The sequence below is a fragment of the Mytilus galloprovincialis genome, chromosome 10 (assembly GCF_965363235.1).
Source record: "Mytilus galloprovincialis chromosome 10, xbMytGall1.hap1.1, whole genome shotgun sequence".
NCBI classification, from domain to species: Eukaryota; Metazoa; Mollusca; class Bivalvia; order Mytilida; family Mytilidae; genus Mytilus; species Mytilus galloprovincialis.
The window spans coordinates 72,918,268-72,946,126 of record NC_134847.1 but is presented as its reverse complement, the minus strand read 5'-3'; the positions used below and the strand labels follow the sequence as shown (position 1 = coordinate 72,946,126).

Here is a 27,859-nt window from a genome sequence, read left to right as displayed (position 1 = left end):
GTATATATTACTGTGCCATTTTGTTAAACATTTTCGAAATTAAGATGAACCTTGTACTTCAAAAATTCAACCATATGAATATATTTGAATGCGTATAATTTTCTCATAATATGAGGCAGGCATTACCTGTAAATGGGGACGAAGTCTGTATGAATTATTTTTTTGTAACTTAAATATTTGTTTAAAAAAAAAGAAACGGAAATACCGTAACGTTTCCGATTTTTGTTCTGTTGTTAGGGATTTAGTTGTGACGTTATTTAAATTATGACGTCATATGCAATGTAAACAAAGACACGCTATCATTAGGTAACGTTTTTTCATATCAAGGAATTATTAAAAATGAAATTGGTATTGCGCGTTCCTTCCTATTTTATACTAGACTGATAAATATATATTTTACTCAAAGTTTCATACAAACGAGACCGGAAAAAGGAAGTACATTGTACATTTCTGCGCAGGTCCGGGATTTCAAAACACGACAAAAAAAATTTGAACGATTTTGAGTTCATTAGTATGAATATATACAATGAAAAATTCGGGAAATTTTCCCGTATTTTTTTTTTATTGAATTTTCTACTGTTATTGGGGACTCCGTCCCCATATAAGTATTTCTACTAGGAAAATGTAATATCAATTTCGTGGGAACTGAATTGAAATTTCCGTTAACAAATAGATTTAATCTAATGTATTGAACCATGTACTAGGAAAGTGAAATGTTGAATCTTCTTACATGGCAGATATCCTCTGGAAGTAAGTATCACATAATATTTATATGTTTTTAAGAAATATTAGATTGAATGGGTTTTATAGTGTTTTTGATAGTAGAGTGAATTGATTTTGAATTGTATATGAGTGCATATGCATCAGATGGAGATGCAAAATGGTCTCAATCCCTTTATATAGCAGACCATTTACAAAAGTTAGAATTTTTGAAATACTAAGGCTTTTCTACCTCAGGCATAGATTACCTTAGCTGGATTTGGCAAAACTTTTAGGAATTTTGGTCCCCAATGCTCTTCAACTTCGTACTTTATTTGGCCTTTTTAACTTTTTTGGATTCGAGCGTCACTGATGAGTATTTTGTAGACGAAACGCACGTCTGGCGTATATACAAAATTTAGTCCTGGTATCTATGATGAATTTATTTACAACCACTGGGTCGATGCCACTGCTGGTGGAGATTTATTTCCCCGAGGGTATCACCAGCCCAGTAGTCAGCACGTTTGTGCTGACATGAATTATCATTGATATGGTTATATTTATAAATTTACTGTTTACAAAAGTTAGAATTTTTGAAATACTAAGGCTTTTCTACCTCAGGCATAAATTACCTTAGCTGGATTTGGCAAAACATTTAGGAATTTTGGTCCTCAATGCTCTTCAACTTCGTACTTTATTTGTCCTTTTTAACTTTTTTGGATTCGAGCGTCACTGATGAGTCTTTTGTAGACGAAACGCGCGTCTGGCGTATATACAAAATTTAGTCCTGGTATCTATGATGAGTTTATTTACAATCATGCAAATGCTTCTGGAGACTAGAACCGACTTGAATTGAAAGTCAGCTATAGAAGTCGTACATAAACTAATGTAATACCGAATAAGACTAATGACCGGGTTTGTACTAATTCACGAGTAACACGACGTATGCCACATCTGGAGCAGGATCTGCATACCCTTCTAGAGCACCAAATATCACCCCATGTTTTGTTGGGTTCATGCTGCTCAGCCTTTAGATTGTTATGTTGTGTTTTGTGTACTATTGTCAGTCTGTTGATATTTTCTTTTTTTACCACGGCTTTTCAGTTTATTTTCGACTTATGATTATGATTAGGAATATTTTGCCTCTCTTATAGAACTATCGATTTTGTCTGCTCTCTTAAACACACAAAACGCATTTCAAAAATGTTTGTTTTTTTTTGTAAAGCAGAATACATAAGAAATAATTTTACAGACAAAACAAAACATCTTTCATCAGTGTCAAAGTCCTAAAGTAACATAAAATATAATTAACAATGGCAGCTCATCAATATGCAACTAATCAAAATATTATACATGTACTGTATCAAATTTTTTTCAGGTGAGCACAATCTTACATTATGCAATGAACGATATCAAACTTTGGGATGTGAGCCGAATTATATCTACATAATTGATGTTTTCTATGGACGGGACAACAACTTAATATGTCAGCCAGGAAGTCATTCTTATTGTTCATCTAACAAAACAGAAAATATAATACGACAAACATGTGATGGAAAATCTGTATGTGACGTCTCTGTTTACCCTGTAGTTCTACAAGGAAGTAATTGTGGATATGCTAATCCTTATCTCCGATTACGTTATAAATGTAGAAAGTCTGGTAAGTATGAAAGACCAGACGGATCATTCGAGATTAAGTAACATGTATAAAACTATTATGCTTTTTACCATCACTCCTAAAATGCAAATAAAGAGAAACAAGAATGTAACAACAAAATGAACACATTCATCTCTTTTCAAACTAAAACCTATCAAAAAAACAATTTAAAAAACTTTGCCCGGAATAGGATAGACTGCATGAGTTATTTAAAAACTTGTATATTTTTAAAACGCTATGCATCATAGTACAATCAATAAGACCAATGTTGGTAGATCTTAAACAGAAGTTACAATTCCCTCCACAGATTGCAGTAACAAACCAGAGACCTGACATCGTCATTTGGTCCGCCTCAACAAAACAGGCAATCCTGCTGGAATTAACTGTACCATGGGAAGAAAGAATAGAAGATGCCTACGAAAGAAAGAGACTGAAGTACCAAGATCTACTTGCAGAATGTAGAGACAATGGATGGCGGGTTTGGTTATTTCCAGTGGAAGTGGGAAGCAGAGGGTTTGTTGGACAGTCTATGTGGCGAGCATTGAGAGCACTTGGTATTGTTGGAGGGGAAAGAAGTAAACTGATAGGGAACTTGTGTAAAGAGGCAGAGACAGCATCAATGTGGTTATGGAGGAAAAGGTCAGAACAGTGGAAGCAGTAAAGTGTAGAGGCAGGGATGGATAGCCAAGTGGTTTCGGGCTGGGACTTGATCACCCCAGTCGGCGCACCTCTGGAGGTTGTAGTGGACAGCGCCGAAACAGCCGAGGAAGGAGGATTCACCTGAAGACGGAACCACGCATCTTTCCAACAGGATGTATTAAGGTAATTTAACCTGGGAAACCAGTGACAGCCAGGAAAGTCTGGATGACAACTGAGAACAGAACAGTGACAACCTGGAGAGACAGGAGACTTTCAGGAGAGACTGGGATCAAGGGGTGCAGAGGCTTGGCAGGCCGAAGCACATCTTCTGTGAGGAAGAACCCACTTACATCTAGCTATGGAACGATATATAATAAGACACCCCCAAGGTTGTGCGAGAGCGGGGGAGGATGAGCAACCTACAGGATTGGTAACACCGGAAACGACACAGGAACGAACAACGACTACGAATTTGAACAACGGAAATGTATGCATCTGTGGGAAAGTTTGCAAGAACCAACGAGGTCTGAAGATACATATGGGAAAGATGAAATGCAAGGCAAATCAGAGCATAACACAACGCACAGGGCAACCTGGTGAGACGGAGGAGGAGGTGGTTCAGGATACAAACCACAGCGACCACAGCCTCCATGTGTTGTACAATGAGGAGGACAGCACGGTAGAGGGGAATCAACAGGAAAAGGAGGGCTTAGACAACAACAGACAGCCACAAGAGCCAAAAAGAACACCAGACACAAGTGAGAACATAAGAAGAAAGAAAGTAAAATGGCCCAACAATAAAAGTAAAAGTGAATGGCAACAGTTTGATGAGGATGTGGATGCAATTTTGAACACAACATTGGCAGGTAACATAGACAGGAAGATAGAATCAATGACATCATTTATTTACAACATAGGTATGGACAGATTTGGTGCAGATGAGAAAGAGGTGGTGAGGCGAGAGGGTCAAAAGAACAGAAGAGAATCCAAAATAGCAAAGATGAGGAAAGACCTAAGGCAACTTAAGAAAAGATATAATCAGGCATCAGAGGATGAAAAACCAGCATTATCTGAGCTGAGGGACACCATCAGGAAGAAACTCAAGATCACAAGGAGAGCAGAGAGAACTAGGAAAAGGAGGAAAAAGAGAGAGAAAGCAAGAGCTCAATTTACATCAGATCCTTTCCAATTTACATCAAGATTGTTGGGGAAGAAAGGGTCAGGACAACTAAAAGCTAGTAAAGAGGAAGTAGAAGAATATTTAAGAGAAATGCACAGTGATCCAAAAAGGGAAGACGAACTCCCAGATATAGAACAACTTATACGCCCGGAGGATCCAGAGCAGGTTTTTGATGAATCACCACCAAAGTTGAAAGAGGTAGTAGATGTTATCAAGAAAGGAAGGGCAGCATCAGCACCAGGTCCAAATGGAGTACCATATAAGGTATACAAGAACTGTCAGAGAATTACAAGACGTCTATGGAAGTTAATAAGAGTCATCTGGAGAAGAGGTCGACTAGCAGAGAGTTGGCACAAGGCAGAAGGGTGCTTTATACCAAAGGAAGAGAAGTCAGAAACATTAAAACAGTTTAGAACCATCTCACTGTTAAATGTAGAAGGAAAGATATTTCTTGCTATTCTTGCTAAAAGGATGACAAACTACATGCTGAGCAACGAGTACATTGACATTGCAGTACAGAAAGGAGGGGTACCAGGTGTATCAGGCTGCATTGAACACACAAGCGTATTATCACAGATAATCCGAGAAGCGAAAGATTCAAAGGGAGAGCTCGCAGTTGTCTGGCTGGATTTAGCAAATGCATATGGGACAGTACCACACAAGTTAGTTGAGTTGATGCTGGAGAGATACCATGTACCTGACGGTGTAAGAGAGCTGATAAGAGAGTACTTCAACCATCTGCAGCTGAGATTTACCGTTGGGGATTTTACAACATCATGGCAACGTTTAGAAGTGGGAATAGTGACAGGATGCACGATATCTGTCATCCTTTTCTCCGCAGCAATGAATATGATTGTGAAGTCAGTAGAGAAGAAGAGCAGAGGTCCATGGATGAAGTCAGGAGTACGGCAACCACCAGGAAGAGCATTCATGGATGATATGACAATAAGCACAAAGACAGTTATCGAAGCCAGGTGGACACTACAAGAGCTTGATAAGATGATCACCTGGGCAAGAATGAAAGTGAAGCCTAGCAAATCCAGAAGTTTGGTAGTGAAGAATGGTAAAGTCAAGGAGGAAAGGTTTAAAATAGGAGACGAAATAATACCAACAGTCTCAGAGAAGCCAGTTAAGTGTCTCGGAAAATGGTTCAACAACACCTTGTCAGATAAGTTGAATGTGGAAGATACATATAAGCAGTTGGACGACTGGTTAAAGGCAGTAGATAAGAGTGGACTACCAGGAAAGTACAAGGCATGGATTTACCAGCATGGGATATTGCCTCGGCTGCTGTGGCCACTTCTTGTGTATGATGTACCAATGACAACGGTAGAGGGAATGGAAAGAATATCAAACAGTTACTTACGTAGATGGCTTGGAGTACCACGCAGTTTCAGCAGTGTGGGCCTATACAGTTTAGGAACCAAGTTACAGCTACCACTCAAGTCAATCACTGAGGAATTCAAGGTGACCAAGGTTAGACAACATCTGACGTTAAAAAACAGCAGGGATGAGAAAGTACGATCAGCAAAAGTAGAAATAAGAACTGGAAGGAAGTGGTCAACAAAGAAGACGATAGAAGATGCTGAGTCACGATTAAAACACAGTGAGATAGTGGGCAGAGTTGCTGTTGGAAGACAGGGGCTGGATGTTACACCTACAGCAAAATGGAGAACAGCAACAGTGGAAGAAAAAAGACATCTGGTACAGAAAGAGGTACGATCAATGGAAGAAGAAAGTAGAATGGTAAAGGCAGTGAGCATGAAGAAGCAGGGAAGCTGGCTAAACTGGGAGGGAGCAAGACAGCAGAAGTTAGGATGGAATGAGATCTGGAAGATGGAGCCACATAGGTTGCAATTTAAGCTGAAGTCAGTATATGATGTATTGCCAAGCCCAACAAATCTAGCAACATGGGGATTGATAGACGACCCAAAGTGTGTTCTTTGTGGTAAGCCAGCAAACTTGGAGCACATATTATCATCATGCTCGAGTGCTTTAAAAGACGGGAGGTATACATGGCGACACGACAAGGTATTAGGGACACTAGCAGACACCCTAGAGAGAAACATCAGGAAGCCAAGGAAAAACAAGGAAGGACTTACTTTTGTCAATTTTGTTAAGGAAGGAGAGAAAGGTCAGAAGAAGAAGGTGGAAGGAAGTGGTTTATTGGTAACAGCAACTGATTGGCAAATGTTGGTAGATCTTAAACAGAAGTTACAATTCCCTCCACAGATTGCAGTAACAAACCAGAGACCTGACATCGTCATTTGGTCCGCCTCAACAAAACAGGCAATCCTGCTGGAATTAACTGTACCATGGGAAGAAAGAATAGAAGATGCCTACGAAAGAAAGAGACTGAAGTACCAAGATCTACTTGCAGAATGTAGAGACAATGGATGGCGGGTTTGGTTATTTCCAGTGGAAGTGGGAAGCAGAGGGTTTGTTGGACAGTCTATGTGGCGAGCATTGAGAGCACTTGGTATTGTTGGAGGGGAAAGAAGTAAACTGATAGGGAACTTGTGTAAAGAGGCAGAGACAGCATCAATGTGGTTATGGAGGAAAAGGTCAGAACAGTGGAAGCAGTAAAGTGTAGAGGCAGGGATGGATAGCCAAGTGGTTTCGGGCTGGGACTTGATCACCCCAGTCGGCGCACCTCTGGAGGTTGTAGTGGACAGCGCCGAAACAGCCGAGGAAGGAGGATTCACCTGAAGACGGAACCACGCATCTTTCCAACAGGATGTATTAAGGTAATTTCAAGGTGGTATTGTTATGATATTGTTAACATCGCATCAATATGGTTCTACTGAAGAAAAAAACATTTTGGGAAGATTTAGGGATTTTTCAGCAGATAGAAAATAAAGAAGAAGTATAACGCTTATGTTAGTGTACACTTAAAGATCGATTCAATCTTCGTTGTTTTTCGTAGAGCTATCTGTCACCACTGCTAATCCTTCCTCTGTTAACTTACGAAAAACAGATTCCAGCTCAATAACAGTCACAGGTACGTTTAGCTGAATTTACAGAATTATCTCCCTGTAGTGTTAGGTACCACCTTAAGTTATTATTTTTGAAATGTACGTAATAACTATTTTGACTTATAGGTTGCACTTTGTAAATCACGTGTGATTTGCAAGTCACGCCTCTTTTGGGGAGAAATTGAATGTGCATAAAATACTGCTACTGTTTACATAGTTGTTGCCATGGATGCAAAGTAATTTTTTTTTAATTAAGACTTGATTGGAGAATTAAATGGATATAAATAAAAATGTCTATTTATTTAACTTATTTTTCAGGAGGACTGGAAGACATTTGGGTGTTGAGTCAAATTTAATGGAAAAATTCAGTGCGAACCTGCAATGTTTATAAATGGAGGGCAGTAAAACTTGAAAATATGCCGCACAGCTATATGTTTTTATTAGTGCAAAAAAAAGTAGTGCATGTCTCCTTTCCAGGGAAATATAACATTCTCCTCAAAACTTCCTGAATGAAGAGTGACTGCATATGCAATTTAGGCAGTTCCTATGGAAAACTGCATTGCTGGTTTTACACAAGTGCAACCTATAAGGTAAATAATGGGAATTCACCCCTCAGCCTCCCTGGGATCCCAATTTCGGACCCCTTTTGGGTTTTCATTTTACAGAAACAACATGGAATCATTTTGGAATGCATTGGCTTTAGCTTTGTCTAAGAAAAGTGAAAAAAATTATGGAAATTATGACTGTACAGTGTGGGTTGGAGCTTTGGAGCATGGGGTCTATGGGAAAAAAGTTATGAATTGGCCTGATGGCACTAGAACTCTTGAAAGAGCTCACAGATTATCTTATATGCTAGATAAAAGAATATTAAAAGAAAATCTTCCCCGTTTCTCTCCAAACGGCGATCCTTTAGATATTTCACACCTTTGCCATAACCCCAAATGTATTAAACCGGAGCACCTGATTTTAGAGTCGCACAGTATAAACATAGAGAGAATTTTCTGTAGACGGACAAAACAGTGTACAAATAATCATTTACCGTGTTGTCTTATCTGATGCAGGTAATTTATTTATTTTTAACATGTCTTGATCGGAGTTTTTTGGCAAACGAATACTCTTGAGGCTGTTTTGCGGCCAGCCGTTTTGTCGGTAAAAGTTTGTTTTTCTCATAGTCTTTTTCCTCTTGATACTCATCATATATTTTATATAGTTCATGCTTTTTTGAGCATCTCTGATCTGTGTACTGCTTTGACTGCTTATATAATTTATGTTTTTCATTGTGTTGTTGAATATTTTTCAGACCTCTGGCAGCACGACTTCCTGGTTCGATGGGAACCCCAGCCGCTTTACAGAGTTTAACGATGGATTCTCCAGGGCCATTATTTACATTGTGTATAGCTGTATGTACCCTTCCTTTATAGTTTCTGGTAAATGTTACATTGCTAGGTACAGTTGCACGTATTGCACGGTTAGTTGCTTCAGCTTTTTGTGTGTTAGTGTTTTTGCATGTACGGTTTAGCATGGTAGGTCCAAGGCGATATTTTACGCATTCACGTAACAATGCTGCTGTGTTCTCTGATTTATTTAATTTAAAGTTATTTTTCAGATAAGCTGATTTTTCAGTCCATGTCTTCAAACTGTTCCTATTTGAACAAACAAGGGAATATTTTGTACACCCGTTATGATCACCCTGATAGCAAGAAACTATAGCATGACATGCATATGATAGGTGAACTTTTACCCGTACAGAGTCCATATTGAATTTATCAAAGGCAGCATTGTACTCTGCCTGACAACGTGCTGCCATATCTAATGCAAACCTTTTTAGCATTTTATCTTTCTCTGAAACTAATCGTGCCGGCATTATTTCCTTCAGACCTGACATTTTTTTAATAAAATTTCTATGATTTGCGGACACATGTCTTGTATCTAGAAAATGAATTGGCTGAGTATTGGTTGTACCAGCTTTAAAAAGAGACTCTGCAGCTCTAAATGCACTGCTGTCAGGGTCAGTGGTAATTTCTTGAACTTCCAGACCATCATTTTTCAGGTCTAACAAGCAGTCTTTAGCCCATCGCTCCTCACTGCCTATGCTGTCATGCATTTCAATGTTTGCAGAACAGTGACCTTTGTGAGATTTAACTTTTGTTTTTGTTTTATGTTCACTCTTATTTGAGCAAAGCTTAGACACTTGTCTTGTGCTTACAATACTGTGCTTATAAGTATTATTTTCTAACATGTTATATGTACATTGGGTAGCTGGTTGAAATGGTGTTTTACCCATTCCGGAATAAATAGGGTTATTATACATTCCGTCGGCCTGAATGTTAATAATATTAGGATTATCACCTCTTAATATGTTTATTTCCTTAATTAATTTTCTTTTCTGAACCAAATCCTTTTGATTGTACTCTTCTATAATTTCAGAAACAACATTAGCACTGTGTTGCATACTTGAAGTGGAAGGAGCTGGTATATTAGAACCAAGAAATAATTTCTGTAGACCAGTTGTGCTGATAGCTATATGATTAAGTGCGACTTGTATGGATAGATTAATAGCTGCTGTTCGACGACCACGTTTCTTAGCGATCACCTCATTGTAAAGGTTGAACATTTTTGAATGGTAAGAACACTCATTGCAGCTTGCCTTTTCCCTCCAGGCAGCCCCTCTTTGCTGCTCTGCACTTAAATCCCATGATATGAACCCTGTACACATAGGGGATATTTGTCTGTGTTCTATGAAAACCTCATTCCACATCTGTTCAAGTTCATTGATCCGAAGGAGTCGAAAACTATTTTTCTCTGACCTGAAGTTGAAAAATGTTGCCAAAATTGAAGTGAATTAGTTTTTTTATTTGTTAAACTAAGTTTGGAAAATGTGAAAATAATTTTATTTTGAATTACCTCCCTTACAATAGTGTTTTCTTTAAATAAGCTTTTTGATCAAATGTACTCTCAAAAGTGCATATTTTTTTCTTTGCCTGTGTTTTTATATATATTATATATAAAAACCATGCATTATTTAGCTCTTGAAAATATATATAGGACTAGAAATTTTAAAATAAGTATAATCCTAGCTTGCATTTTCTTCAGATGTCACATTTAAAGAATTGGCATATAAGACACATGCCTTTTTCTTCATAGTTGTTTATAAATGGCTTTTTTAAGCAAGTTTAATTATTTTTGAAAGCTTAATAACAAAAAAAGTATTCTTACCCTGTTTTTGTTTCATTTTCAGCACATTTTTCAACTTCTGTTTTTGTCGGAGGCTTCGGCCTTAGAAAGCGAGCTGACTTTGTAGAGGCAGGAATTAGTTGAACATTCTTTTTATGAACAGATTTAGTCACTAAGTCATACAAGTCTTTTGGTAGTCTCACAAATTTGCCTTTTTCAGCAGGTAAAGTCTTATTTCTGTATTTTTTCCCCTTATTATATGGCTTGTTTCCTTTCTGAAATGTGTATTTCCTTAGACGCCATGGGATTAGACCCATTGTTATTGTAAGAATTGTTTGAAATGCACTTTATTCCAGTATTTTAATATTTAAACATCAAATATAGGACCTTACAACTAAACAATCATGAATGACTAAGTTTTTTGTTTATATCTGATGGAACTGAAGGTGACCCCAGATGTAAGATTTTTTATATAAATCATATAAAAATCATCATGATGGCTAATCTCCTTATTTTGTAATTTGACAAGTTCATATAATTTGACCTCCCTTCATTTAATTTTTTTATCAGTGCTGACAGGCTTGTGTGCTATAACATAAACAGAAAGTAAAGATAAGGTGTATGTTTTTGTTATAGGGATAGTTTTTTGAAGCTTGTATGACAACTTTTTATGCATTTTATGGTATAGTACATAAAGAAGACAAAAATTCAACAAAATAAACAGATTGTAGTAAAACTAACCATGATTCAAATAGCTATTACACAAAGGCACAAGAAAAACACAAATATATAATGAGTTTATTAAGTAGACAAAAAAAATAATAATTTGAATAAAAAAAAAAAAATAGTGAACAGGAAAAAAACACATCTTGCCGCAAACAGGGTATAGTTACTAGAAGTACTATAAAAATACAATAATGAAAAAACTACCATTGTAACTTATTATTTTCTATTACTTACATAAATAACAACAAGAATATAAGAATATTTTGATACTAAAAGGGGTTTGAAAGTACAGTATAGGTTGCACTTTGTAAATCACGTGTGATTTGCAAGTCACGCCTCTTTTGGGGAGAAATTGAATGTGCATAAAATACTGCTACTGTTTACATAGTTGTTGCCATGGATGCAAAGTAATTTTTTTTTAATTAAGACTTGATTGGAGAATTAAATGGATATAAATAAAAATGTCTATTTATTTAACTTATTTTTCAGGAGGACTGGAAGACATTTGGGTGTTGAGTCAAATTTAATGGAAAAATTCAGTGCGAACCTGCAATGTTTATAAATGGAGGGCAGTAAAACTTGAAAATATGCCGCACAGCTATATGTTTTTATTAGTGCAAAAAAAAGTAGTGCATGTCTCCTTTCCAGGGAAATATAACATTCTCCTCAAAACTTCCTGAATGAAGAGTGACTGCATATGCAATTTAGGCAGTTCCTATGGAAAACTGCATTGCTGGTTTTACACAAGTGCAACCTATAAGGTAAATAATGGGAATTCACCCCTCAGCCTCCCTGGGATCCCAATTTCGGACCCCTTTTGGGTTTTCATTTTACAGAAACAACATGGAATCATTTTGGAATGCATTGGCTTTAGCTTTGTCTAAGAAAAGTGAAAAAAATTATGGAAATTATGACTGTACAGTGTGGGTTGGAGCTTTGGAGCATGGGGTCTATGGGAAAAAAGTTATGAATTGGCCTGATGGCACTAGAACTCTTGAAAGAGCTCACAGATTATCTTATATGCTAGATAAAAGAATATTAAAAGAAAATCTTCCCCGTTTCTCTCCAAACGGCGATCCTTTAGATATTTCACACCTTTGCCATAACCCCAAATGTATTAAACCGGAGCACCTGATTTTAGAGTCGCACAGTATAAACATAGAGAGAATTTTCTGTAGACGGACAAAACAGTGTACAAATAATCATTTACCGTGTTGTCTTATCTGATGCAGGTAATTTATTTATTTTTAACATGTCTTGATCGGAGTTTTTTGGCAAACGAATACTCTTGAGGCTGTTTTGCGGCCAGCCGTTTTGTCGGTAAAAGTTTGTTTTTCTCATAGTCTTTTTCCTCTTGATACTCATCATATATTTTATATAGTTCATGCTTTTTTGAGCATCTCTGATCTGTGTACTGCTTTGACTGCTTATATAATTTATGTTTTTCATTGTGTTGTTGAATATTTTTCAGACCTCTGGCAGCACGACTTCCTGGTTCGATGGGAACCCCAGCCGCTTTACAGAGTTTAACGATGGATTCTCCAGGGCCATTATTTACATTGTGTATAGCTGTATGTACCCTTCCTTTATAGTTTCTGGTAAATGTTACATTGCTAGGTACAGTTGCACGTATTGCACGGTTAGTTGCTTCAGCTTTTTGTGTGTTAGTGTTTTTGCATGTACGGTTTAGCATGGTAGGTCCAAGGCGATATTTTACGCATTCACGTAACAATGCTGCTGTGTTCTCTGATTTATTTAATTTAAAGTTATTTTTCAGATAAGCTGATTTTTCAGTCCATGTCTTCAAACTGTTCCTATTTGAACAAACAAGGGAATATTTTGTACACCCGTTATGATCACCCTGATAGCAAGAAACTATAGCATGACATGCATATGATAGGTGAACTTTTACCCGTACAGAGTCCATATTGAATTTATCAAAGGCAGCATTGTACTCTGCCTGACAACGTGCTGCCATATCTAATGCAAACCTTTTTAGCATTTTATCTTTCTCTGAAACTAATCGTGCCGGCATTATTTCCTTCAGACCTGACATTTTTTTAATAAAATTTCTATGATTTGCGGACACATGTCTTGTATCTAGAAAATGAATTGGCTGAGTATTGGTTGTACCAGCTTTAAAAAGAGACTCTGCAGCTCTAAATGCACTGCTGTCAGGGTCAGTGGTAATTTCTTGAACTTCCAGACCATCATTTTTCAGGTCTAACAAGCAGTCTTTAGCCCATCGCTCCTCACTGCCTATGCTGTCATGCATTTCAATGTTTGCAGAACAGTGACCTTTGTGAGATTTAACTTTTGTTTTTGTTTTATGTTCACTCTTATTTGAGCAAAGCTTAGACACTTGTCTTGTGCTTACAATACTGTGCTTATAAGTATTATTTTCTAACATGTTATATGTACATTGGGTAGCTGGTTGAAATGGTGTTTTACCCATTCCGGAATAAATAGGGTTATTATACATTCCGTCGGCCTGAATGTTAATAATATTAGGATTATCACCTCTTAATATGTTTATTTCCTTAATTAATTTTCTTTTCTGAACCAAATCCTTTTGATTGTACTCTTCTATAATTTCAGAAACAACATTAGCACTGTGTTGCATACTTGAAGTGGAAGGAGCTGGTATATTAGAACCAAGAAATAATTTCTGTAGACCAGTTGTGCTGATAGCTATATGATTAAGTGCGACTTGTATGGATAGATTAATAGCTGCTGTTCGACGACCACGTTTCTTAGCGATCACCTCATTGTAAAGGTTGAACATTTTTGAATGGTAAGAACACTCATTGCAGCTTGCCTTTTCCCTCCAGGCAGCCCCTCTTTGCTGCTCTGCACTTAAATCCCATGATATGAACCCTGTACACATAGGGGATATTTGTCTGTGTTCTATGAAAACCTCATTCCACATCTGTTCAAGTTCATTGATCCGAAGGAGTCGAAAACTATTTTTCTCTGACCTGAAGTTGAAAAATGTTGCCAAAATTGAAGTGAATTAGTTTTTTTATTTGTTAAACTAAGTTTGGAAAATGTGAAAATAATTTTATTTTGAATTACCTCCCTTACAATAGTGTTTTCTTTAAATAAGCTTTTTGATCAAATGTACTCTCAAAAGTGCATATTTTTTTCTTTGCCTGTGTTTTTATATATATTATATATAAAAACCATGCATTATTTAGCTCTTGAAAATATATATAGGACTAGAAATTTTAAAATAAGTATAATCCTAGCTTGCATTTTCTTCAGATGTCACATTTAAAGAATTGGCATATAAGACACATGCCTTTTTCTTCATAGTTGTTTATAAATGGCTTTTTTAAGCAAGTTTAATTATTTTTGAAAGCTTAATAACAAAAAAAGTATTCTTACCCTGTTTTTGTTTCATTTTCAGCACATTTTTCAACTTCTGTTTTTGTCGGAGGCTTCGGCCTTAGAAAGCGAGCTGACTTTGTAGAGGCAGGAATTAGTTGAACATTCTTTTTATGAACAGATTTAGTCACTAAGTCATACAAGTCTTTTGGTAGTCTCACAAATTTGCCTTTTTCAGCAGGTAAAGTCTTATTTCTGTATTTTTTCCCCTTATTATATGGCTTGTTTCCTTTCTGAAATGTGTATTTCCTTAGACGCCATGGGATTAGACCCATTGTTATTGTAAGAATTGTTTGAAATGCACTTTATTCCAGTATTTTAATATTTAAACATCAAATATAGGACCTTACAACTAAACAATCATGAATGACTAAGTTTTTTGTTTATATCTGATGGAACTGAAGGTGACCCCAGATGTAAGATTTTTTATATAAATCATATAAAAATCATCATGATGGCTAATCTCCTTATTTTGTAATTTGACAAGTTCATATAATTTGACCTCCCTTCATTTAATTTTTTTATCAGTGCTGACAGGCTTGTGTGCTATAACATAAACAGAAAGTAAAGATAAGGTGTATGTTTTTGTTATAGGGATAGTTTTTTGAAGCTTGTATGACAACTTTTTATGCATTTTATGGTATAGTACATAAAGAAGACAAAAATTCAACAAAATAAACAGATTGTAGTAAAACTAACCATGATTCAAATAGCTATTACACAAAGGCACAAGAAAAACACAAATATATAATGAGTTTATTAAGTAGACAAAAAAAATAATAATTTGAATAAAAAAAAAAAAATAGTGAACAGGAAAAAAACACATCTTGCCGCAAACAGGGTATAGTTACTAGAAGTACTATAAAAATACAATAATGAAAAAACTACCATTGTAACTTATTATTTTCTATTACTTACATAAATAACAACAAGAATATAAGAATATTTTGATACTAAAAGGGGTTTGAAAGTACAGTATAGGTTGCACTTTGTAAATCACGTGTGATTTGCAAGTCACGCCTCTTTTGGGGAGAAATTGAATGTGCATAAAATACTGCTACTGTTTACATAGTTGTTGCCATGGATGCAAAGTAATTTTTTTTTAATTAAGACTTGATTGGAGAATTAAATGGATATAAATAAAAATGTCTATTTATTTAACTTATTTTTCAGGAGGACTGGAAGACATTTGGGTGTTGAGTCAAATTTAATGGAAAAATTCAGTGCGAACCTGCAATGTTTATAAATGGAGGGCAGTAAAACTTGAAAATATGCCGCACAGCTATATGTTTTTATTAGTGCAAAAAAAAGTAGTGCATGTCTCCTTTCCAGGGAAATATAACATTCTCCTCAAAACTTCCTGAATGAAGAGTGACTGCATATGCAATTTAGGCAGTTCCTATGGAAAACTGCATTGCTGGTTTTACACAAGTGCAACCTATAAGGTAAATAATGGGAATTCACCCCTCAGCCTCCCTGGGATCCCAATTTCGGACCCCTTTTGGGTTTTCATTTTACAGAAACAACATGGAATCATTTTGGAATGCATTGGCTTTAGCTTTGTCTAAGAAAAGTGAAAAAAATTATGGAAATTATGACTGTACAGTGTGGGTTGGAGCTTTGGAGCATGGGGTCTATGGGAAAAAAGTTATGAATTGGCCTGATGGCACTAGAACTCTTGAAAGAGCTCACAGATTATCTTATATGCTAGATAAAAGAATATTAAAAGAAAATCTTCCCCGTTTCTCTCCAAACGGCGATCCTTTAGATATTTCACACCTTTGCCATAACCCCAAATGTATTAAACCGGAGCACCTGATTTTAGAGTCGCACAGTATAAACATAGAGAGAATTTTCTGTAGACGGACAAAACAGTGTACAAATAATCATTTACCGTGTTGTCTTATCTGATGCAGGTAATTTATTTATTTTTAACATGTCTTGATCGGAGTTTTTTGGCAAACGAATACTCTTGAGGCTGTTTTGCGGCCAGCCGTTTTGTCGGTAAAAGTTTGTTTTTCTCATAGTCTTTTTCCTCTTGATACTCATCATATATTTTATATAGTTCATGCTTTTTTGAGCATCTCTGATCTGTGTACTGCTTTGACTGCTTATATAATTTATGTTTTTCATTGTGTTGTTGAATATTTTTCAGACCTCTGGCAGCACGACTTCCTGGTTCGATGGGAACCCCAGCCGCTTTACAGAGTTTAACGATGGATTCTCCAGGGCCATTATTTACATTGTGTATAGCTGTATGTACCCTTCCTTTATAGTTTCTGGTAAATGTTACATTGCTAGGTACAGTTGCACGTATTGCACGGTTAGTTGCTTCAGCTTTTTGTGTGTTAGTGTTTTTGCATGTACGGTTTAGCATGGTAGGTCCAAGGCGATATTTTACGCATTCACGTAACAATGCTGCTGTGTTCTCTGATTTATTTAATTTAAAGTTATTTTTCAGATAAGCTGATTTTTCAGTCCATGTCTTCAAACTGTTCCTATTTGAACAAACAAGGGAATATTTTGTACACCCGTTATGATCACCCTGATAGCAAGAAACTATAGCATGACATGCATATGATAGGTGAACTTTTACCCGTACAGAGTCCATATTGAATTTATCAAAGGCAGCATTGTACTCTGCCTGACAACGTGCTGCCATATCTAATGCAAACCTTTTTAGCATTTTATCTTTCTCTGAAACTAATCGTGCCGGCATTATTTCCTTCAGACCTGACATTTTTTTAATAAAATTTCTATGATTTGCGGACACATGTCTTGTATCTAGAAAATGAATTGGCTGAGTATTGGTTGTACCAGCTTTAAAAAGAGACTCTGCAGCTCTAAATGCACTGCTGTCAGGGTCAGTGGTAATTTCTTGAACTTCCAGACCATCATTTTTCAGGTCTAACAAGCAGTCTTTAGCCCATCGCTCCTCACTGCCTATGCTGTCATGCATTTCAATGTTTGCAGAACAGTGACCTTTGTGAGATTTAACTTTTGTTTTTGTTTTATGTTCACTCTTATTTGAGCAAAGCTTAGACACTTGTCTTGTGCTTACAATACTGTGCTTATAAGTATTATTTTCTAACATGTTATATGTACATTGGGTAGCTGGTTGAAATGGTGTTTTACCCATTCCGGAATAAATAGGGTTATTATACATTCCGTCGGCCTGAATGTTAATAATATTAGGATTATCACCTCTTAATATGTTTATTTCCTTAATTAATTTTCTTTTCTGAACCAAATCCTTTTGATTGTACTCTTCTATAATTTCAGAAACAACATTAGCACTGTGTTGCATACTTGAAGTGGAAGGAGCTGGTATATTAGAACCAAGAAATAATTTCTGTAGACCAGTTGTGCTGATAGCTATATGATTAAGTGCGACTTGTATGGATAGATTAATAGCTGCTGTTCGACGACCACGTTTCTTAGCGATCACCTCATTGTAAAGGTTGAACATTTTTGAATGGTAAGAACACTCATTGCAGCTTGCCTTTTCCCTCCAGGCAGCCCCTCTTTGCTGCTCTGCACTTAAATCCCATGATATGAACCCTGTACACATAGGGGATATTTGTCTGTGTTCTATGAAAACCTCATTCCACATCTGTTCAAGTTCATTGATCCGAAGGAGTCGAAAACTATTTTTCTCTGACCTGAAGTTGAAAAATGTTGCCAAAATTGAAGTGAATTAGTTTTTTTATTTGTTAAACTAAGTTTGGAAAATGTGAAAATAATTTTATTTTGAATTACCTCCCTTACAATAGTGTTTTCTTTAAATAAGCTTTTTGATCAAATGTACTCTCAAAAGTGCATATTTTTTTCTTTGCCTGTGTTTTTATATATATTATATATAAAAACCATGCATTATTTAGCTCTTGAAAATATATATAGGACTAGAAATTTTAAAATAAGTATAATCCTAGCTTGCATTTTCTTCAGATGTCACATTTAAAGAATTGGCATATAAGACACATGCCTTTTTCTTCATAGTTGTTTATAAATGGCTTTTTTAAGCAAGTTTAATTATTTTTGAAAGCTTAATAACAAAAAAAGTATTCTTACCCTGTTTTTGTTTCATTTTCAGCACATTTTTCAACTTCTGTTTTTGTCGGAGGCTTCGGCCTTAGAAAGCGAGCTGACTTTGTAGAGGCAGGAATTAGTTGAACATTCTTTTTATGAACAGATTTAGTCACTAAGTCATACAAGTCTTTTGGTAGTCTCACAAATTTGCCTTTTTCAGCAGGTAAAGTCTTATTTCTGTATTTTTTCCCCTTATTATATGGCTTGTTTCCTTTCTGAAATGTGTATTTCCTTAGACGCCATGGGATTAGACCCATTGTTATTGTAAGAATTGTTTGAAATGCACTTTATTCCAGTATTTTAATATTTAAACATCAAATATAGGACCTTACAACTAAACAATCATGAATGACTAAGTTTTTTGTTTATATCTGATGGAACTGAAGGTGACCCCAGATGTAAGATTTTTTATATAAATCATATAAAAATCATCATGATGGCTAATCTCCTTATTTTGTAATTTGACAAGTTCATATAATTTGACCTCCCTTCATTTAATTTTTTTATCAGTGCTGACAGGCTTGTGTGCTATAACATAAACAGAAAGTAAAGATAAGGTGTATGTTTTTGTTATAGGGATAGTTTTTTGAAGCTTGTATGACAACTTTTTATGCATTTTATGGTATAGTACATAAAGAAGACAAAAATTCAACAAAATAAACAGATTGTAGTAAAACTAACCATGATTCAAATAGCTATTACACAAAGGCACAAGAAAAACACAAATATATAATGAGTTTATTAAGTAGACAAAAAAAATAATAATTTGAATAAAAAAAAAAAAATAGTGAACAGGAAAAAAACACATCTTGCCGCAAACAGGGTATAGTTACTAGAAGTACTATAAAAATACAATAATGAAAAAACTACCATTGTAACTTATTATTTTCTATTACTTACATAAATAACAACAAGAATATAAGAATATTTTGATACTAAAAGGGGTTTGAAAGTACAGTATAGGTTGCACTTTGTAAATCACGTGTGATTTGCAAGTCACGCCTCTTTTGGGGAGAAATTGAATGTGCATAAAATACTGCTACTGTTTACATAGTTGTTGCCATGGATGCAAAGTAATTTTTTTTTAATTAAGACTTGATTGGAGAATTAAATGGATATAAATAAAAATGTCTATTTATTTAACTTATTTTTCAGGAGGACTGGAAGACATTTGGGTGTTGAGTCAAATTTAATGGAAAAATTCAGTGCGAACCTGCAATGTTTATAAATGGAGGGCAGTAAAACTTGAAAATATGCCGCACAGCTATATGTTTTTATTAGTGCAAAAAAAAGTAGTGCATGTCTCCTTTCCAGGGAAATATAACATTCTCCTCAAAACTTCCTGAATGAAGAGTGACTGCATATGCAATTTAGGCAGTTCCTATGGAAAACTGCATTGCTGGTTTTACACAAGTGCAACCTATAAGGTAAATAATGGGAATTCACCCCTCAGCCTCCCTGGGATCCCAATTTCGGACCCCTTTTGGGTTTTCATTTTACAGAAACAACATGGAATCATTTTGGAATGCATTGGCTTTAGCTTTGTCTAAGAAAAGTGAAAAAAATTATGGAAATTATGACTGTACAGTGTGGGTTGGAGCTTTGGAGCATGGGGTCTATGGGAAAAAAGTTATGAATTGGCCTGATGGCACTAGAACTCTTGAAAGAGCTCACAGATTATCTTATATGCTAGATAAAAGAATATTAAAAGAAAATCTTCCCCGTTTCTCTCCAAACGGCGATCCTTTAGATATTTCACACCTTTGCCATAACCCCAAATGTATTAAACCGGAGCACCTGATTTTAGAGTCGCACAGTATAAACATAGAGAGAATTTTCTGTAGACGGACAAAACAGTGTACAAATAATCATTTACCGTGTTGTCTTATCTGATGCAGGTAATTTATTTATTTTTAACATGTCTTGATCGGAGTTTTTTGGCAAACGAATACTCTTGAGGCTGTTTTGCGGCCAGCCGTTTTGTCGGTAAAAGTTTGTTTTTCTCATAGTCTTTTTCCTCTTGATACTCATCATATATTTTATATAGTTCATGCTTTTTTGAGCATCTCTGATCTGTGTACTGCTTTGACTGCTTATATAATTTATGTTTTTCATTGTGTTGTTGAATATTTTTCAGACCTCTGGCAGCACGACTTCCTGGTTCGATGGGAACCCCAGCCGCTTTACAGAGTTTAACGATGGATTCTCCAGGGCCATTATTTACATTGTGTATAGCTGTATGTACCCTTCCTTTATAGTTTCTGGTAAATGTTACATTGCTAGGTACAGTTGCACGTATTGCACGGTTAGTTGCTTCAGCTTTTTGTGTGTTAGTGTTTTTGCATGTACGGTTTAGCATGGTAGGTCCAAGGCGATATTTTACGCATTCACGTAACAATGCTGCTGTGTTCTCTGATTTATTTAATTTAAAGTTATTTTTCAGATAAGCTGATTTTTCAGTCCATGTCTTCAAACTGTTCCTATTTGAACAAACAAGGGAATATTTTGTACACCCGTTATGATCACCCTGATAGCAAGAAACTATAGCATGACATGCATATGATAGGTGAACTTTTACCCGTACAGAGTCCATATTGAATTTATCAAAGGCAGCATTGTACTCTGCCTGACAACGTGCTGCCATATCTAATGCAAACCTTTTTAGCATTTTATCTTTCTCTGAAACTAATCGTGCCGGCATTATTTCCTTCAGACCTGACATTTTTTTAATAAAATTTCTATGATTTGCGGACACATGTCTTGTATCTAGAAAATGAATTGGCTGAGTATTGGTTGTACCAGCTTTAAAAAGAGACTCTGCAGCTCTAAATGCACTGCTGTCAGGGTCAGTGGTAATTTCTTGAACTTCCAGACCATCATTTTTCAGGTCTAACAAGCAGTCTTTAGCCCATCGCTCCTCACTGCCTATGCTGTCATGCATTTCAATGTTTGCAGAACAGTGACCTTTGTGAGATTTAACTTTTGTTTTTGTTTTATGTTCACTCTTATTTGAGCAAAGCTTAGACACTTGTCTTGTGCTTACAATACTGTGCTTATAAGTATTATTTTCTAACATGTTATATGTACATTGGGTAGCTGGTTGAAATGGTGTTTTACCCATTCCGGAATAAATAGGGTTATTATACATTCCGTCGGCCTGAATGTTAATAATATTAGGATTATCACCTCTTAATATGTTTATTTCCTTAATTAATTTTCTTTTCTGAACCAAATCCTTTTGATTGTACTCTTCTATAATTTCAGAAACAACATTAGCACTGTGTTGCATACTTGAAGTGGAAGGAGCTGGTATATTAGAACCAAGAAATAATTTCTGTAGACCAGTTGTGCTGATAGCTATATGATTAAGTGCGACTTGTATGGATAGATTAATAGCTGCTGTTCGACGACCACGTTTCTTAGCGATCACCTCATTGTAAAGGTTGAACATTTTTGAATGGTAAGAACACTCATTGCAGCTTGCCTTTTCCCTCCAGGCAGCCCCTCTTTGCTGCTCTGCACTTAAATCCCATGATATGAACCCTGTACACATAGGGGATATTTGTCTGTGTTCTATGAAAACCTCATTCCACATCTGTTCAAGTTCATTGATCCGAAGGAGTCGAAAACTATTTTTCTCTGACCTGAAGTTGAAAAATGTTGCCAAAATTGAAGTGAATTAGTTTTTTTATTTGTTAAACTAAGTTTGGAAAATGTGAAAATAATTTTATTTTGAATTACCTCCCTTACAATAGTGTTTTCTTTAAATAAGCTTTTTGATCAAATGTACTCTCAAAAGTGCATATTTTTTTCTTTGCCTGTGTTTTTATATATATTATATATAAAAACCATGCATTATTTAGCTCTTGAAAATATATATAGGACTAGAAATTTTAAAATAAGTATAATCCTAGCTTGCATTTTCTTCAGATGTCACATTTAAAGAATTGGCATATAAGACACATGCCTTTTTCTTCATAGTTGTTTATAAATGGCTTTTTTAAGCAAGTTTAATTATTTTTGAAAGCTTAATAACAAAAAAAGTATTCTTACCCTGTTTTTGTTTCATTTTCAGCACATTTTTCAACTTCTGTTTTTGTCGGAGGCTTCGGCCTTAGAAAGCGAGCTGACTTTGTAGAGGCAGGAATTAGTTGAACATTCTTTTTATGAACAGATTTAGTCACTAAGTCATACAAGTCTTTTGGTAGTCTCACAAATTTGCCTTTTTCAGCAGGTAAAGTCTTATTTCTGTATTTTTTCCCCTTATTATATGGCTTGTTTCCTTTCTGAAATGTGTATTTCCTTAGACGCCATGGGATTAGACCCATTGTTATTGTAAGAATTGTTTGAAATGCACTTTATTCCAGTATTTTAATATTTAAACATCAAATATAGGACCTTACAACTAAACAATCATGAATGACTAAGTTTTTTGTTTATATCTGATGGAACTGAAGGTGACCCCAGATGTAAGATTTTTTATATAAATCATATAAAAATCATCATGATGGCTAATCTCCTTATTTTGTAATTTGACAAGTTCATATAATTTGACCTCCCTTCATTTAATTTTTTTATCAGTGCTGACAGGCTTGTGTGCTATAACATAAACAGAAAGTAAAGATAAGGTGTATGTTTTTGTTATAGGGATAGTTTTTTGAAGCTTGTATGACAACTTTTTATGCATTTTATGGTATAGTACATAAAGAAGACAAAAATTCAACAAAATAAACAGATTGTAGTAAAACTAACCATGATTCAAATAGCTATTACACAAAGGCACAAGAAAAACACAAATATATAATGAGTTTATTAAGTAGACAAAAAAAATAATAATTTGAATAAAAAAAAAAAAATAGTGAACAGGAAAAAAACACATCTTGCCGCAAACAGGGTATAGTTACTAGAAGTACTATAAAAATACAATAATGAAAAAACTACCATTGTAACTTATTATTTTCTATTACTTACATAAATAACAACAAGAATATAAGAATATTTTGATACTAAAAGGGGTTTGAAAGTACAGTATAGGTTGCACTTTGTAAATCACGTGTGATTTGCAAGTCACGCCTCTTTTGGGGAGAAATTGAATGTGCATAAAATACTGCTACTGTTTACATAGTTGTTGCCATGGATGCAAAGTAATTTTTTTTTAATTAAGACTTGATTGGAGAATTAAATGGATATAAATAAAAATGTCTATTTATTTAACTTATTTTTCAGGAGGACTGGAAGACATTTGGGTGTTGAGTCAAATTTAATGGAAAAATTCAGTGCGAACCTGCAATGTTTATAAATGGAGGGCAGTAAAACTTGAAAATATGCCGCACAGCTATATGTTTTTATTAGTGCAAAAAAAAGTAGTGCATGTCTCCTTTCCAGGGAAATATAACATTCTCCTCAAAACTTCCTGAATGAAGAGTGACTGCATATGCAATTTAGGCAGTTCCTATGGAAAACTGCATTGCTGGTTTTACACAAGTGCAACCTATAAGGTAAATAATGGGAATTCACCCCTCAGCCTCCCTGGGATCCCAATTTCGGACCCCTTTTGGGTTTTCATTTTACAGAAACAACATGGAATCATTTTGGAATGCATTGGCTTTAGCTTTGTCTAAGAAAAGTGAAAAAAATTATGGAAATTATGACTGTACAGTGTGGGTTGGAGCTTTGGAGCATGGGGTCTATGGGAAAAAAGTTATGAATTGGCCTGATGGCACTAGAACTCTTGAAAGAGCTCACAGATTATCTTATATGCTAGATAAAAGAATATTAAAAGAAAATCTTCCCCGTTTCTCTCCAAACGGCGATCCTTTAGATATTTCACACCTTTGCCATAACCCCAAATGTATTAAACCGGAGCACCTGATTTTAGAGTCGCACAGTATAAACATAGAGAGAATTTTCTGTAGACGGACAAAACAGTGTACAAATAATCATTTACCGTGTTGTCTTATCTGATGCAGGTAATTTATTTATTTTTAACATGTCTTGATCGGAGTTTTTTGGCAAACGAATACTCTTGAGGCTGTTTTGCGGCCAGCCGTTTTGTCGGTAAAAGTTTGTTTTTCTCATAGTCTTTTTCCTCTTGATACTCATCATATATTTTATATAGTTCATGCTTTTTTGAGCATCTCTGATCTGTGTACTGCTTTGACTGCTTATATAATTTATGTTTTTCATTGTGTTGTTGAATATTTTTCAGACCTCTGGCAGCACGACTTCCTGGTTCGATGGGAACCCCAGCCGCTTTACAGAGTTTAACGATGGATTCTCCAGGGCCATTATTTACATTGTGTATAGCTGTATGTACCCTTCCTTTATAGTTTCTGGTAAATGTTACATTGCTAGGTACAGTTGCACGTATTGCACGGTTAGTTGCTTCAGCTTTTTGTGTGTTAGTGTTTTTGCATGTACGGTTTAGCATGGTAGGTCCAAGGCGATATTTTACGCATTCACGTAACAATGCTGCTGTGTTCTCTGATTTATTTAATTTAAAGTTATTTTTCAGATAAGCTGATTTTTCAGTCCATGTCTTCAAACTGTTCCTATTTGAACAAACAAGGGAATATTTTGTACACCCGTTATGATCACCCTGATAGCAAGAAACTATAGCATGACATGCATATGATAGGTGAACTTTTACCCGTACAGAGTCCATATTGAATTTATCAAAGGCAGCATTGTACTCTGCCTGACAACGTGCTGCCATATCTAATGCAAACCTTTTTAGCATTTTATCTTTCTCTGAAACTAATCGTGCCGGCATTATTTCCTTCAGACCTGACATTTTTTTAATAAAATTTCTATGATTTGCGGACACATGTCTTGTATCTAGAAAATGAATTGGCTGAGTATTGGTTGTACCAGCTTTAAAAAGAGACTCTGCAGCTCTAAATGCACTGCTGTCAGGGTCAGTGGTAATTTCTTGAACTTCCAGACCATCATTTTTCAGGTCTAACAAGCAGTCTTTAGCCCATCGCTCCTCACTGCCTATGCTGTCATGCATTTCAATGTTTGCAGAACAGTGACCTTTGTGAGATTTAACTTTTGTTTTTGTTTTATGTTCACTCTTATTTGAGCAAAGCTTAGACACTTGTCTTGTGCTTACAATACTGTGCTTATAAGTATTATTTTCTAACATGTTATATGTACATTGGGTAGCTGGTTGAAATGGTGTTTTACCCATTCCGGAATAAATAGGGTTATTATACATTCCGTCGGCCTGAATGTTAATAATATTAGGATTATCACCTCTTAATATGTTTATTTCCTTAATTAATTTTCTTTTCTGAACCAAATCCTTTTGATTGTACTCTTCTATAATTTCAGAAACAACATTAGCACTGTGTTGCATACTTGAAGTGGAAGGAGCTGGTATATTAGAACCAAGAAATAATTTCTGTAGACCAGTTGTGCTGATAGCTATATGATTAAGTGCGACTTGTATGGATAGATTAATAGCTGCTGTTCGACGACCACGTTTCTTAGCGATCACCTCATTGTAAAGGTTGAACATTTTTGAATGGTAAGAACACTCATTGCAGCTTGCCTTTTCCCTCCAGGCAGCCCCTCTTTGCTGCTCTGCACTTAAATCCCATGATATGAACCCTGTACACATAGGGGATATTTGTCTGTGTTCTATGAAAACCTCATTCCACATCTGTTCAAGTTCATTGATCCGAAGGAGTCGAAAACTATTTTTCTCTGACCTGAAGTTGAAAAATGTTGCCAAAATTGAAGTGAATTAGTTTTTTTATTTGTTAAACTAAGTTTGGAAAATGTGAAAATAATTTTATTTTGAATTACCTCCCTTACAATAGTGTTTTCTTTAAATAAGCTTTTTGATCAAATGTACTCTCAAAAGTGCATATTTTTTTCTTTGCCTGTGTTTTTATATATATTATATATAAAAACCATGCATTATTTAGCTCTTGAAAATATATATAGGACTAGAAATTTTAAAATAAGTATAATCCTAGCTTGCATTTTCTTCAGATGTCACATTTAAAGAATTGGCATATAAGACACATGCCTTTTTCTTCATAGTTGTTTATAAATGGCTTTTTTAAGCAAGTTTAATTATTTTTGAAAGCTTAATAACAAAAAAAGTATTCTTACCCTGTTTTTGTTTCATTTTCAGCACATTTTTCAACTTCTGTTTTTGTCGGAGGCTTCGGCCTTAGAAAGCGAGCTGACTTTGTAGAGGCAGGAATTAGTTGAACATTCTTTTTATGAACAGATTTAGTCACTAAGTCATACAAGTCTTTTGGTAGTCTCACAAATTTGCCTTTTTCAGCAGGTAAAGTCTTATTTCTGTATTTTTTCCCCTTATTATATGGCTTGTTTCCTTTCTGAAATGTGTATTTCCTTAGACGCCATGGGATTAGACCCATTGTTATTGTAAGAATTGTTTGAAATGCACTTTATTCCAGTATTTTAATATTTAAACATCAAATATAGGACCTTACAACTAAACAATCATGAATGACTAAGTTTTTTGTTTATATCTGATGGAACTGAAGGTGACCCCAGATGTAAGATTTTTTATATAAATCATATAAAAATCATCATGATGGCTAATCTCCTTATTTTGTAATTTGACAAGTTCATATAATTTGACCTCCCTTCATTTAATTTTTTTATCAGTGCTGACAGGCTTGTGTGCTATAACATAAACAGAAAGTAAAGATAAGGTGTATGTTTTTGTTATAGGGATAGTTTTTTGAAGCTTGTATGACAACTTTTTATGCATTTTATGGTATAGTACATAAAGAAGACAAAAATTCAACAAAATAAACAGATTGTAGTAAAACTAACCATGATTCAAATAGCTATTACACAAAGGCACAAGAAAAACACAAATATATAATGAGTTTATTAAGTAGACAAAAAAAATAATAATTTGAATAAAAAAAAAAAAATAGTGAACAGGAAAAAAACACATCTTGCCGCAAACAGGGTATAGTTACTAGAAGTACTATAAAAATACAATAATGAAAAAACTACCATTGTAACTTATTATTTTCTATTACTTACATAAATAACAACAAGAATATAAGAATATTTTGATACTAAAAGGGGTTTGAAAGTACAGTATAGGTTGCACTTTGTAAAACCAGCAATGCAGTTTTCCATAGGAACTGCCTAAATTGCATATGCAGTCACTCTTCATTCAGGAAGTTTTGATGGAGAATGTTATATTTCCCTGGATAGGAGACATGCACTACTTTTTTTTTGCACTAATAAAAGACATATAGGGCTGTGCGGCATATTTTCAAGTTTTACTGCCCTCCATTTATAAACATTGCAGGTTCGCACTGAATTTTT

General features: G+C 35.2%; 1 protein-coding gene across 1 annotated transcript; it reads left to right on the top strand.

Moving 5' to 3' along the window:
- The first annotated feature begins 7,282 nt into the window (after positions 1-7,282).
- On the top strand, positions 7,283-27,624 carry LOC143048332 (uncharacterized). The gene is made up of 12 exons (XM_076221965.1): positions 7,283-7,740; positions 8,451-8,550; positions 9,578-9,773; positions 12,522-12,621; positions 13,649-13,844; positions 16,593-16,692; positions 17,720-17,915; positions 19,682-19,953; positions 20,664-20,763; positions 24,735-24,861; positions 25,862-26,057; positions 26,673-27,624. Exons 8-11 carry the CDS (start codon positions 19,910-19,912, stop codon positions 25,960-25,962), a joined length of 372 nt encoding a protein of 123 aa, XP_076078080.1. The 5' UTR covers positions 7,283-7,740; positions 8,451-8,550; positions 9,578-9,773; positions 12,522-12,621; positions 13,649-13,844; positions 16,593-16,692; positions 17,720-17,915; positions 19,682-19,909; the 3' UTR covers positions 25,963-26,057; positions 26,673-27,624.
- The last annotated feature ends 235 nt before the right edge of the window (positions 27,625-27,859 follow it).